General features: G+C 39.9%; 1 protein-coding gene across 1 annotated transcript in view; it reads right to left on the reverse strand.

The window, feature by feature from the left end:
- Positions 1–2545: 2545 nt before the first annotated feature.
- LOC128645138 (pleckstrin homology domain-containing family G member 3-like) overlaps positions 2546–14984 on the reverse strand; it is a 290986-nt gene continuing 278547 nt past the window's right edge. Inside the window, 2 exon segments of the mRNA XM_053697909.1 lie at positions 2546–3614; positions 3616–4199. Of these exon segments, the coding sequence (XP_053553884.1) occupies positions 3315–3614; positions 3616–4199 (884 nt within the window). The 3' untranslated portion in view covers positions 2546–3314.

Consider the following 14984-nt stretch of genomic DNA (forward strand, 5'->3'; position numbering starts at 1 on the left):
AAACGTAACCTGCCCCCTACCAGCTGAGCTGGAATGAGGGCCGCACCTTCATGTGGACTTAGAAGCTGGCTTTGCTTTTCTAGAAGGCTTGGATTTATTCCAGACTGGAGATGGTTTCCAAACTGAAACTGCTCCTGAGGATGAAGGATCAGGCTTTTGTTCTTTGTTGAAACGAAAGGAACGAAAACGATTATTAGCCCTGTTCTTACCCTTAGATTTTTTATCCTGTGGTAAAAAAGTTCCTTTCCCACCAGTAACAGTTGAGATAATAGAATCCAACTGAGAACCAAATAATTTGTTACCCTGGAAAGAAATGGAAAGTAGAGTTGATTTAGAAGCCATATCAGCATTCCAAGTTTTAAGCCATAAAGCTCTTCTAGCTAAAATAGCTAGAGACATAAACCTGACATCAACTCTGATAATATCAAAAATGGCATCACAGATAAAATTATTAGCATGTTGAAGAAGAATAATAATATTATGAGAATCATGATCTGTTACTTGTTGCGCTAAAGTTTCCAACCAAAAAGTTGAAGCTGCAGCAACATCAGCCAATGATATAGCAGGTCTAAGAAGATTACCTGAACACAGATAAGCTTTTCTTAGAAAGGATTCAATTTTCCTATCTAAAGGATCCTTAAACGAAGTACCATCTGACGTAGGAATAGTAGTACGTTTAGCAAGGGTAGAAATAGCCCCATCAACTCTAGGGATTTTGTCCCAAAATTCTAATCTGTCAGACGGCACAGGATATAATTGCTTAAAACGTTTAGAAGGAGTAAATGAATTACCCAATTTATCCCATTCTCTGGAAATTACTTCAGAAATAGCATTAGGAACAGGAAAAACGTCTGGAATAACCACAGGAGATTTAAAGACCTTATCTAAACGTTTAGAATTAGTATCAAGAGGACCAGAATCCTCAATTTCTAAAGCAATTAGTACTTCTTTAAGTAAAGAACGAATAAATTCCATTTTAAATAAATATGAAGATTTATCAGCATCAATCTCTGAGAAAGAATCCTCTGAACCAGAAGAGTCATCAGAATCAGAATGATGATGTTCATTTAAAAATTCATCTGTAGAAAGAGAAGTTTTAAAAGATTTTTTATGTTTACTAGAAGGAGGAATAACAGACATAGCCTTCTTGATGGATTCAGAAACAAAATCTCTTACGTTATCAGGAACATTCTGAACCTTAGATGTTGACGGAACTGCAACAGGCAATGGTACATTACTAAAGGAAATATTATCTGCATTAACAAGTTTGTCATGACAATTAATACAAACAACAGCTGGAGGAATAGCTACCAAAAGTTTACAGCAGATACACTTAGCTTTGGTAGTTCCAGCACTAGACAGCGATTTTCCTGAAGTATCTTCTGACTCAGATGCAACGTGAGACATCTTGCAATACGTAAGAGAAAAAACAACATATAAAGCAAAAATTGATCAAATTCCTTAAATGACAGTTTCAGGAATGGGAAAAAATGCCAATAAACAAGCTTCTAGCAACCAGAAGCAAAGAAAATTTGAGACTGAAATAATGTGGAGACAAAAGCGACGCCCATATTTTTTAGCGGCCAAATAAGACGCCCACATTATTTGGCGCCTAAATGCTTTTTGGCGCCAAAAAAGACGCCACATCCGGAACGCCGACATTTTTGGCGCAAAAGGACGTCAAAAATGACGCAACTTCCGGCGACACGTATGACGCCGGAAACAGAAAAGATTTTTTGCGCCAAAAAAGTCCGCGCCAAGAATGACGCAATAAAATGAAGCATTTTCAGCCCCCCGCGAGCCTAACAGCCCACAGGGAAAAAAAGTCAAATTTTTAAGGTAAGAAAAAATGATTGATTCAAATGCATTATCCCAAATATGAAACTGACTGTCTGAAAATAAGGAATGTTGAACATCCTGAGTCAAGGCAAATAAATGTTTGAATACATATATTTAGAACTTTATAAACAAAGTGCCCAACCATAGCTTAGAGTGTCACAGAAAATAAGACTTACTTACCCCAGGACACTCATCTACATGTTTGTAGAAAGCCAAACCAGTACTGAAACGAAAATCAGCAGAGGTAATGGTATATAAATAAGAGTATATCGTCGATCTGAAAAGGGAGGTAAGAGATGAATCTCTACGACGATAACAGAGAACCTATGAAATAGACCCCGTAGAAGGAGATCACTGCATTCAAAATAGGCAATACTCTCCTCACATCCCTCTGACATTCACTGCACGCTGAGAGGAAAACCGGGCTCCAACCTGCTGCGGGGCGCATATCAACGTAGAATCTAGCACAAACTTACTTCACCACCTCCATAGGAGGCAAAGTTTGTAAAACTGAATTGTGGGTGTGGTGAGGGGGTGTATTTATAGGCATTTTGAGGGTTTGGGAACTTTGCCCCTCCTGGTAGGAATGTATATCCCATACGTCACTAGCTCATGGACTCTTGCTAATTACATGAAAGAAATGTGATTTGTTGGCTTGCCGAACCCTAGTAGGTAATGTAAACGTTAATGGCACACAACAAAGTACTTTGCATTTTAATTGGTTTATTGAGTTGTGCAATGAGTTAACTTATACTGCTCTCATTTTGCTAAGGAGACCTTCCTTATAAATTACTGAACAGAACTTTACAGGATGAACTGTATTTATAGTACACAGAATTACAGACAAATGCAATTTATATATGACATGGATCTGAAATATTAAATGGAAAAAGACTGGGAGGAAAAAAAAAATACCCCCCCCCCCAATAAATAGCACAAGAAACCGTAATCTTTTTCTTAACATTAAGAGTAGCTGAAAATGTATAAAAAGGTTTTTAACCCTTGCACTGTCAGATGTGTCATGGAATGTGATGAAAAACCCCATCTAGCAGCAAAAGTGTTAGTGATTTCATCATAGAAGAAAAAAGCAATCTTTTGGTTCCTCTAATACAGAGCCATACAATATTAATGGGATGTTAAGAACCAACAGCTTAGTGATGGTTACAGTTTTAAAAAATTATAAAACCAGAATATCCCTTCTGAAGGACCAAGGATGATTCTTTTTATATCTTTAGTAGGCAATGCCACAAAATCTGTCCTGGAGCGAAATTAAAAAAAAAAAAAAATTATATACAAAGTGCTGTTCTTATTTAAATTACAGCCATCAGTCTTTAATAATAAATTGCAACTATTTCATTTCTAGTGGTCACAAAAATATTTCCATAAAAGAACCTTCCATTGGAAGTCTGTCTAATGTTTGCTCTGATTGATCTAAATTTACTACTGAAGATCAGTGTGCTTGCTACCACTCGATTTCAAGACTGAAATTTCTCCCTCAAGTTTTTAACCCGAGTTTGCTGGCTCCCATCTTGCAAAAGGTTCTGCTCTTGGCTGGATTCTGGATGTGTAAGATCTGCAGTGGTTCCTTCCTCTGTTTTTAAGGACCCCTCTCTCCTTCTATATTCCTCAGAGTCCTGGTAAGCTTTGCATCGTTCAATGACAGCTTTAATAGAAATTTTCTCTCGCGTGGTGGGAGATCTGATATGGACAAAGGTATCATCGTTTTCTAGATCATTTGTAGAATAATCCGCAATATCTTTGCCCAGCGGAACCTTTTTCCACAACAATCACTTTTTTATTGTTCTCAAGCGGTGCTTCTGCACTTATGTAATACAAGCTATCTAGACCTTGCCCAGAATCCCTGTTGCTCTGCAAGGTGGTCCCTAAGTCAATATTTAGTTTGGGTGATGAAGTCTGGTCAACTTGGACCAATATTTTGGTGTTGGGAGGGCTCATTTCTGTTGACTTGCAATTTACACTCTCTGTGCATTTAACATTCATGCTATGCGAGTGGCTAATGTTTGCTTTGTTTTGTTTCTCTTCGTGTTCAACCATTTTATCTGGCACAGAATGACTCCTGTTGACAGGAAGGGTCTTGCCTGTAATAGATGACCCAATATATCTAGATCGAAGCTCTCTGACCTCTGGCCAATGGAATTTTTCAGTATTGACAGGACTAAGAGGGCTCCTACAGTCAGACTTCACAGGTGAGGCAGTTTCGGGGCTATCACAAGAATTGGAGAAGGACAGACGCTTGGGTGATTTCTCTCTGAATGAGGCAGATGTGGGTGTGGTTGGGCTGTGTTCTTGGAGGACAATGTGGTCATAGGCTGGAAGAGACAACGTTGGCTTCAGTTTACCTGGAAAAAATAAAGAGAGAAATGTGAAGTGAAGTTGTATACTATAAAATTGGTGAGTAATGAATAAATCTGTAGCCAGACACAGTTTGCATTAAAAAATGCAGCTTTATTTTGTCAAATGAGCACATTGTTTTATATTTATTTTTTTCATTGATTTCACTGTACCCCAGAACAAAAGAACCATTGCTAACCAATCACAAACCACTACACAGATATAGCATGAACTCTGTTTGCACATGTGCAGTAAAGGGACTGGGGAAGCCTGCCCTCTTCTCTTTCCTTAAGGTGGTTTAGAACTGATTCAACTTAGTAATAATTTATTTAACAGGTATTTAAACAGACAGGGATATATTTCTTTCTATTCCCCATCTAATAGATTCCATGGGAGAAATTGGAACAAGTACAAAGTCCAGCTGTATTTTGCAGCAAATATGTATATTGAAATAACGTCTCACATTAGAGAACTGACTTTCAAAGGGGCCACATACAAAATAAAATGTTTTTAAAGTATGTAAAACTGTCACTTTGTTAACAAAATATGAAGGCTTTTGCTGCTTTAGAGCAGTCATGGAATAAACCACTTGAAACACGTGGTGCATGCCTTTACCTTCCTGGATTGTAGCTTAAATAGGGATAGCTGTAAATGAGTTTGTACACTTCTTTAAGCATTCACTGTGTAGTATGTCGCTTGGTCAGACAAACTGCAGCATACACTCGCTAGATTACAAGTTTTGCGTTATGAGTGAAAAAGAAGCGTTAAGGCTCTTTTTCACTACCACTGCTATTACGAGTCTTGCAGTTATATCTGTACCACACCACTTTTTTGGCCCGTAAAAAGTCTTTCTTCAATGGGACTACCACAGCGCCAGTATTACGAGTCTGCCTGGGAGGCCAAAAAGTGAGCGGTACACCCTATACCGCCAACAACAATACCATAAACTGAAAGTCAGTAGTTATGGGTTTTATGCTACAAAGCTGTAACATAAAACTCATAACTAAAGTGCTAAAAAGTACAATAACACCCATAAACTACCTATTAACCCATAAACCGAGGCCCTCCCGCATCGCTAATAATAAAATAAAATTATTAACCCCTAATACTGCTGCCACTAAAACATATTAACCCCTAAACCGCCCCACTCCCAGCATCGCAAACACTAGTTAAATAATATTACCCCTAATATGCCACCCCTAACATCGCCACCACCTACCTACATTTATTAACCCTAATCTGCCGCCCCCAACGTCACCGCCACTATACTAAATTTATTAACCCCTAAACCCAAGTCTAACCCTAACACCCCCCTAACTTAAATATAATTAAAATAAATCTAAATAAAAATTCCTATCATTACCTAAATAATTCCTATTTAAAACTAAATACTACCATAAAATAAACCCTAAGCTAGCTACAATATAACTAATATCATTGTATCTATCTTAGGTTTATTTTTATTTTACAGGCAAGTTTGTATTTATTTTAACTAGGTAGAATAGTTAATAAATAGTTATTAACAATTTACTAACTACCTAGCTAAAATAAATACAAATTTACCTGTAAAAATAAAACCTAACCTGAGTTACACCAACACCTAACCCTTACACTACAATTAATATAAATATCTAAATTAATACAATTACCTAAATTTAAAAAACAAAACACTAAATTACACTAAATAAAAAAAGTAATGATAAGATATTTAAAACTAATTACACCTAATCGATATAGCCCTATCAAATAAAAAAGCCCCCCATAAATAAAAAAAAACCCTAAAAAAAATAAATAAAACCCCTCCCAATAAACCCTTAAAAAAACTAACACTAACCCCTGAAGATCCACTTACAGTTTTGAAGACCGGACATCCATCCTAACGAAGCCGGGAGAAGTCTTCATCCAAGCGGCAAGTAGTTTTCAACGATGCCGGGAGAAGTGGTCCCTCCAGACGGGCAGAAGTCTTCATCCAGACGGCATCTTCTATCTTCATCCATCCCGGCGCGGTCACATCTTTCAAGACATCCGGCGCGGAGCATCCTCTTCAATCGAAGTCTTCTTCCCAGAATGAAGGTTCCTTTAAGTGACGTCATCCAATGATGGCGTCCCTTGATTCCGATTGGCTGATAGAATTCTATCAGCCAATCGGCAATTAAAGGTGAAATAATCCAATCAGCAATAAGATTGAGCTCAAATTCTATTGGCTGTTCCAATCAGCCAATTAGAATGCAAGCTCATCCTATTGGCTGAATTGCATCAGCCAACAGGATTTTTTCACCTTTAATTCCAGATTGGCTGATAGAATTCTATCAGCCAATCGGAATGCAATGGGCGCCATCTTGGATGACATCACTTAAAGGAAACCTTCATTCTGGAAGAAGGCATTGATTGAAGAGGATGCTCCACGCCGGATGTCTTGAAGATGGACCCGCTCCACGCCGTCTGGATGAAAACTTCTGCCTGTCTGGAGGACCACTTCTGCCGGCTTGGATTGAAGACTTCTCCCGGCTTCGTTGAGGACTTCTTGCCGCTTGGATGAAGACTTCTCCAGGCTTCGTTTAGGATGGATGTCCAGTCTTCAAAACTAAGTGGATCTTCGGGGGGTTAGTGTTAGGTTTTTTTTTTTAAGGGTTTATTGGGTGGGGTTTTATTTTTAGTTTAGGGTTAGGCACTTGAAAAAGCGCTAAATGCCCTTTTATGGGCAATGCCCATCCAAATGCCCTTTCAGGGCAACTGGGGAGCTTAGGTATTTTTTAGTTAGGATTTTATTTGGGGGGTTTGGTTGTGTGGGTGGTGGGTTTTACTGTTGGGGTTGCTTGTAATTTTTTTTACAGGTAAAAGAGCTGATTTCTTTGGGGCAATGCCCCACAAAAGGCCCTTTTAAGGGCTATTGGTAGTTTGTTTAGGCTAGGGGGCTTTTTTTATTTTGATTGGGCTATTAGATTAGGTATTAATTAGTTTAAATATCACGATAATTTTTTATTATTTTGTTGTAATTTAGTGTTTTGTTTTTGTACTTTAGGTAACTGTATTTAATTTAGGTAATTTATTTAATTGTAGTGTAAGGTTAGGTGTTAGTGTAAGACAGGTTAGGTTTTATTTTACAGGTAAATTTGTATTTATTTTAGCCTAGGTAGTTAGTAAATAGTTAATAACTAGTTAGTAACTATTCTACCTAGTTAAAATAAATACACAACTTGCCTGTGAAATAAAAATAAAACCTAAGATAACTTCAATGTGAATATAAGTTATATTGTAAGCTATCTTAGGTTTATTTTACAGGTAAGTATTTAGTTTTAAATAGGAATTATTTAGGTAATGATAGTATTTTTATTTAGATTTATTTTAATTATATTTAAGTTAGGGGGTGGTGTTAGGGTTAGACTTAGGTTTAGGGGGTAATAAATTTAGTATAGTGGCGTTGGGGGCGGCAGATTAGGGGTTAATAATTGTAGGTAGGGTGGCGGGCAATGTTAGAGGCGGCAGATTAGGGGTTAATATTCAAATAGTGTTTGTGATGCAGGAGTGCGGCGGTTTAGGGGTTAATATGTTTATTATAGTGGTGGCGATGTCCGGAGCGCTTATTAGGGTTATATAGTATAATGTAGGTGTCCGGTGATGTCGGGGGTGGCACGATTAGGGGTTAATAAGTGTAAAGATTAGAGGTGTTTAGACTCGGGTTCATTGTTAGAGTGTTAGGTGTTAAACCATAAATTTTGTTTCCCCCATAGGAATCATGGGGCTGCTTTAAGGAGAGTTTACACTGCTTTTTTGCAGGTGTTTAGACTTTTTTTCAGCGAGCTCTCCCCATTGATGTCTATGGGGAAATAGCGCACAAGCACGTAAAACCAGCTCACCGCAGCTTTTCAAGCAGCGCTGGTATTGGAGTGCGTATAGAGCTCAATTTTGCTCTACGCTCACTTTTTGCCCTTGTTAACTCCGGGTTTTTATAAACCTGTAATACCAGCGCTGTAAGGAAGTTAGCGGATGACTATAACGTGCAAGTTAGCACCCGCACCCCTCATAACGCAATAACTCGTAATCTAGCCTCCTGTGTGTATAAAGTTATATTTATATTAAACCATTTTCCTGGGATTAAAATTAGGTCCTAATCCATTTTATAGGATTTGTTAAAAGCAGAGCAATAACTAGTCTGTCCCTGCCAACTACAGTTTTGTTTGGTACTTTTAAGACACTTTTTCTAAGCTTCATATTACAAATATATAAAGTAAAAATGTAATGCTTAACACAAAGACTTGAAGGAACAGTCTACTACAGAAATGTTATTTTTTTTAACCAAGATAGATAATCCCACAGCTTTTCAAAACCAACACGGTTATATTAATATATGTTTTTACCACTGTGATTACTTTTATTTAAGCCTCTGCAGACTCGTGCCCCCTTATTTCAGTTCTAGTTGGCAGACTTGCATTTCAGCCAATCAGTTCTGACTCATAAATAAAGCCACAGGAGTGTGAGCACAAATATCTATGTGGCACACATGAACTAGTACTGCCTGGCTGTGAAAAAACTGTCAAAATGCCCTAAGATAAGAGGCGGCCTTCAAGGGAATTAGAAATTAGCATATGAGACTACATAGGTTTAGCTTTCAACAATGAATACCAAGAGTGCAAAGCAAATTTGACAATAAAAACAAAATTTATGCTTACCTGATAAATTTATTTCTCTTGTGGTGTATCCAGTCCAACGGATTCATCCATTACTTGTGGGATATTCTCCTTCCAAACAGGAAGCTGCAAGAGGGATCACCCACAGCAGAGCTGTCTATATAGCTCCTCCCCTAACTGCCCACCTCCCAGTCATTCGACCGAGAGACAAGCAAGAGAAAGGAGAAACTATAGGGTGCAGTGGTGACTGTAGTTTAAAAATTAAAAAACACCTGCCTTAAAATGACAGGGCGGGCCGTGGACTGGATACACAACAAGAGAAATAAATTTATCAGGTAAGCCTAAAATTTGTTTTTCTCTTGTAAGGTGTATCCAGTCACGGATTCATCCATTACTTGTGGGATACCAATACCAAAGCTATAGGACACGGATGAAGGGAGGGACAAGGCAGGCTGCCTGTAAGACATTTCTCCCAAAAATAGCCTCCGAAGAAGCAAAAAGTATACATTTTTTAGAATTTAGAAAAGTATGAAAGCGAAGACCAAGTCGACGCCTTACAAATCTGTTTAAACAGAAGCCTCATTTTTAAAGGCCCCATGTGGAAGCCACCCGCTCTAGTGGAATGAGCTGTAATTCTTACAGGAGGCTGCTGGCCAGCAGTCTCATAAGCTAAGCGGATTATTACTTCTTAACCAAAAAGAAAGAGAAGTTGCTGAAGCCTTTTGGCCTTTCCTCTGTCCAGATTAGGCAAGAAACAATGCAGTTGTTTGACGGAAAATCTTTAGTAGCTTGTAAATAAAACTTTTAAAGCACGAAACCACGTCAAGATTGTGTAATAGACGTTCCTTCTTTGAAGAAGGATTAGGGACACAGTGACGGAAACAACTATCTCTTGATTGATATTCTTATTGGATACCACCTTAGGAAGAAACCCAGGTTTGGTACGCCAAACTACCTTATCTGCATGGAAGATCAGATAAGGGGAATCACACTGCAAGGCAGATAACTCTGAAAACTCTTCGAGCCGAAGAGATAGCTACCAAGAACTTTAAGAACTAAATTTAAACTCCATGGCTGAGCAACAGGTTTAAACACAGGCTTGATTCTAACTAAAGCCTGACAAACCGCCTGAAACATCCGCCAGACGCTTGTGCCAAAAGAATAGACAGAGCAGAAATCTGTCCCTTTAGGAACTAGCTGACAATCCCTTCTCAATCCTTCTTGGAGAAAAGACAAATTCCTGGGAATCCTGACTTTACTCCATGAGTAACCCTTGGATTCACACCAATGAAGATAATTTACACCATTATCTTATGATAGATTTTCCTGGTGACAGGCTTTCGAGCCTGAATTAAGGTATCAATGACCGACTCGGAAAAACCACGTTTTGGACAAAATCAAGCGTTCAATCTCCAAGCAGTCCAAACGCAGAGAAATTGCTTTGGATATTTGAAGGGACCTTGAAGTAGAAGGTCCTGCCTCAGCGGCAGAGTCCAAGGTGGAAAGGATGACATGTCCACCAGATCTGCCTACCAAGTCCTGCGTGGCCACGCAGGAGCTATCAAAATCACTGAAGCTCTCTCGTGCTTGATCTTGGCAATCAGATGAGGGAGCAGACGAAACGGTGGAAACACATAAGCCAGGTTGAAAGACCAAGGCGCTATCAGCGCTGCCCTTGGATCCCTGGACCTGAACCCCGTAACAAGGAAGCTTGGCGTTATGACGAGACGCCATGAGATCCAGTTCTGGTTTGCCCCAAAGTTGAATCAATTGTGCAAAAACCTCCGGATGGAGTTCCCACTCCCCCGGATGAAAAGTCTGCTACGACTTAGAAAATCCGCCCTCCCAGTTCTCTACTCCTGGGATAGGATAGTTGATAGATGGCAAGAGTGAACCTCTGCCCATAGAATTATTTTTGAAACCTCCAACAATGCTAGGGAACTCCTTGTTCCCCCTTGATGGTTGATGTAAGCTACAGTCGTGATGTTGTCCGACTGAAATCTGATGAACCTGACCGCAGCTAGCTGAGGCCAAGCCTGATGAGCATTGAAATATTGCTCTTAGTTCCAGAATGTTTATCGGAAGGAGTGTCTCCTCCTGAGTCCACAAGCCCTGAGCCTTCAGGGAGTTCCAGACTGCACCCCAGCCCAGAAGGCTGGCATCTGTCGTTACTATTGATCCAGATTTAGTAGAGGGGACAAATCTGTGTAATCCCCATTTCACTGGACTGAGCATGCAGAGTTGCAGCGGTCTGAGAATGTAGGCGGGCAAACGGCACTATGTCCATTGCCGCTACCATTAAGCCGATTACTTCCATACACTGAGCCACTGAAGGACGAGAAGGTAGAATAAAGAACACAGCAGGAATTTAGAAGTTTTGACAACCTGGCCTCTGTCAGGTAAATCTTCATTTCTGCAGAATTTATCAGAGTTCTAGGAAGGAAACTCTTGTGAGAGGGGATAGAAAACTTTTTTCTTCGTTCACTTTCCACTCATGCGACCTCAGAAATGCCAGAACAATGTCCATGTGAGACCTGGCAAACTTGAAAAGTCGACGCCTGTATCAGAATGTCGTCTGAGTAAGGGGCTACTGCTTATAGCCCGCGCCTTAGGACCGCTAGAAGGGGACCCCTAGAACCTTAGGTAAAGATTCTTGGTGCCATGGTCAACCCGAAGGGGAAGAGCCACAAACTGGTAGTGCCTGTATTGACCCTCCTGTATCATAGGGAAGGATGGTTCGAATAGTTTCCATCTTGAAGGATGGGACTCTGAGAAATTTGTTAAGATCTTGAGATCTAAGATTGGGTCTGAATGTTCCCTCTTTCTTGGGAACAACAAACAGATTTGAATAAAAGCCCTGTCCCTGTTCCTCCTGCGGAACTGGGTGGATCACTCCCATAACTAAGAGGTCTTGAAACACAATGTAAGAATGCTTCTCTCTTTATCTGGTTTGCAGATAAAAGTGAGAGATGAAATCTCCCTTTTGGGGGAGAGGTTTTGAATTCCAGAAGATAACCCTTGGACACAATTTCCAATGCTCAGGGATCCTGGACATCTCTTTCCCAAGCCTGGGCGAAGAGAGAGTCTGCCCCCTACTAGATCCGTTTCCGGATCGGGGGCTGCTCCTTCATGCTGTCTTAGAGGCAGCAGCAGGCTTCTTGGCCTGTTTCCCCTTGTTCCAAGCCTGGTTAGGTCTCCAGAGCGGCTTAGACTGGGCAAAAGTTCCCTCTTGTTTTGTGTTAGAGGAAGTTGAAGCTGCGCCACTCTTGAATTTTCGAAAGGGCCGAAAACTAGACTGTTTGGTCCTTAATTTGTTGGACCTGTCTTGAGGAAGGGCGTGACCTTTTCCTCCAGTGATGTCAGAAATGATCTCCTTCAGTCCAGGCCCGAATAGGATCTGTCCTTTGAAGGGAATGTTGAGAAGTTTAGACTTTGAAGTCACGTCAGCTGACCAGGATTTAAGCCATAGCGCCCTATGCACCTGAATAGCAAAACCTGAATTTTTAGTCGTTAGCTTGGTTAAATGAACAACGGCGTCAGAAACAAATGAATTGGCTAGCTTAAGGGCCCTAAGCTTGTCAATAATATCTTCCAACGGGGTTTCAACCTGTAGAGCCTCCTCTAGGGACTCAAACCAGAAAGCCGCGGCAGCAGTGACTGGGGCAATGCATGCAAGAGGCTGGAGAATAAAACCTTGTTGAATAAAAATTTTCTTAAGGTAACCCTCTAATTTTTTATCCATTGGATCTAGAAAAGCACAACTGTCCTCGACAGGGATAGTGGTACGCTTAGCTAGAGTAGAAACTGCTCCCTCCACCTTAGGGACCGTCTGCCATGAGTCCCGTGTAGCGGCGTCTATAGGAAACATCTTTTTAAAAACAGGAGGGGGAGAGAACGGTACACCTGGTCTATCCCATTCCTTAGTAATAATTTCAGAAAACCTTTTAGGGATTGGAAAAACATCAGTGTAAGTAGGTACTGCATAGTATTTATCCAATCTACATAATTTCTCTGGGACTACAATAGTGTCACAGTCGTCCAGAGTTGCTAAAACCTCCCTGAGCAATACGCGGAGGTGTTCAATCTGATTCTGATATGTCTACATTTAAATTTAAGCTTGAAGTATCTTCCCTGAATCAGAAAAATCACCCACAGATTGAAGCTCCCCTGCTTCAGCTTCATTATATTGTGAGGGTGTATCAGAGATAGCTACTAAAGCGTCAGAGCTCTGTATTTATTCTAGTCCCAGAGCTGTCTCGCTTTCCTTGCAATCCTGGCAGTTTAGATAATACCTCTGTAAGGGTATGATTCATAACTGCCGCCATGTCTTGCAAGGTATACGCAATGGGCGCGCTAGATGTACTTGGCGTCCCCTGAGCGGGATTTATAGGATCTGACACGTGGGGAGAGTTAGACGGCATAACTTCCTCCTTGTCAATTTCTTCTGGTGATAAATTTTTTAAAGCCAGAATATGGTCTTTGTAATCTATAGTAAAATCAGTGCATTTGGTACACATTCTAAGAGGGGGTTCCACAATGACTTCTAAACATAATGAACAATGAGTTTCCTCTATGTCAGACATGTTTAAACAGACTAGTAATGAGACCAGCAAGCTTGGAAAACACTTTAATAACTGTGAACAAGCAAAAAATAAAAACGGTACTGTGCCTTTAAGAGAAAAAAAACAATCACAAACTGCTAAAACAGTGAAAAAAGCAGTAAATCTTACGAAATTTTTACAGTGTGTATAATAGACTGAAAGAGCATTGCACCCACTTGCAAATGGATGATTAACCCCTTAGTTTCAAAACCGGATCAAAAAAACGATATAAACGTTTTTAAACAGTCACAACAAACTGCCACAGCTCTACTGTGGCCCTACCTGCCCATACAACGACTTTGGAAGGCACAAAAACCCCTTAGAGAGGTCCTATATGTTCAGGGGACTCCTTCAGGGAAGCTGGATGTCTCAAGCTGCAAAAACTAATGGAAAATAGGCCCCTCCCAACCTGTACTCATAGTGAGAGGGCCTTAAAAAACTATCCCTAGGCAAAATCTAGTCAGCCATGTGGAAAAACTGGGCCCCAGAATAAAGTTTTATCACCAATATGAAATAAACGTTTATACACCTCAAGCAAACGTTATATCTATTCAGTAATGTGAGTAAATAATAAAAATATTACCCTTTACAGCAAGCATGATACCAGTCGTTATTAAATCACTGTAATCAGGCTTACCTTAAATAAATCCGGTATTGTCAGCATTTTCTAGCATATCATTTCTCTAGAAAAACTTAAAACTGCACATACCTCAGAGCAGGAGACCCTGCACGCTATTCCCCCAGCTGAAGTTACCCATCTCTTCAGTTATGTGTGAGAACAGCAATGGATCTTAGTTACAACCTGCTAAGATCATCAAAGACCACAGGCAGACTCTTCTTCAACTTTCTGCCTGAGGCTAAAATAGTACAACTCCGGTACCATTTGAAAATAAACTGTTGATTGAAGATAAACTACATTAATGCACCACATCTCTCTAGCTGCTTCCCTTGTTGAGAGCTGCAAGAGAATGACTGGGAGGTGGCAGTTAGGGGAGGAGCTATATAGACAGCTCTGCTGTGGGTGATCCTCTTGCAGCTTCCTGTTGGGAAGGAGAATATCCCACAAGTAATGGATGAATCCGTGGACTGGATACACCTTACAAGAGAAAGTAAATTGGAAAGTTGTTTAAAACTGCATGCCCTATCTGAATCATGAAAGTTTTATTTTGACAAGACTGTCTCTTTACTTTTTTAATGTCCCTTTAAATACATGTGTAACACAATTAAAAAAAAAACATAATTTATGTAAGAACTTACCTGATAAATTCATTTCTTTCATATTAGCAAGAGTCCATGAGCTAGTGACGTATGGGATATACATTCCTACCAGGAGGGGCAAAGTTTCCCAAACCTCAAAATGCCTATAAATACACCCCTCACCACACCCACAATTCAGTTTAACGAATAGCCAAGAAGTGTGGTGATAAAAAAGTGCGAAAGCATATAAAATAAGGAATTGGAATAATTGTGCTTTATACAAAAATCATAACCACCACAAAAAAAGGGCGGGCCTCATGGACTCTTGCTAATATGAAAGAAATGAATTTATCAGGTAAGTTCTTAC

The sequence above is a fragment of the Bombina bombina genome, chromosome 1, assembly GCF_027579735.1.
Source record: "Bombina bombina isolate aBomBom1 chromosome 1, aBomBom1.pri, whole genome shotgun sequence".
In the NCBI taxonomy this organism is placed as follows: Eukaryota; Metazoa; Chordata; class Amphibia; order Anura; family Bombinatoridae; genus Bombina; species Bombina bombina.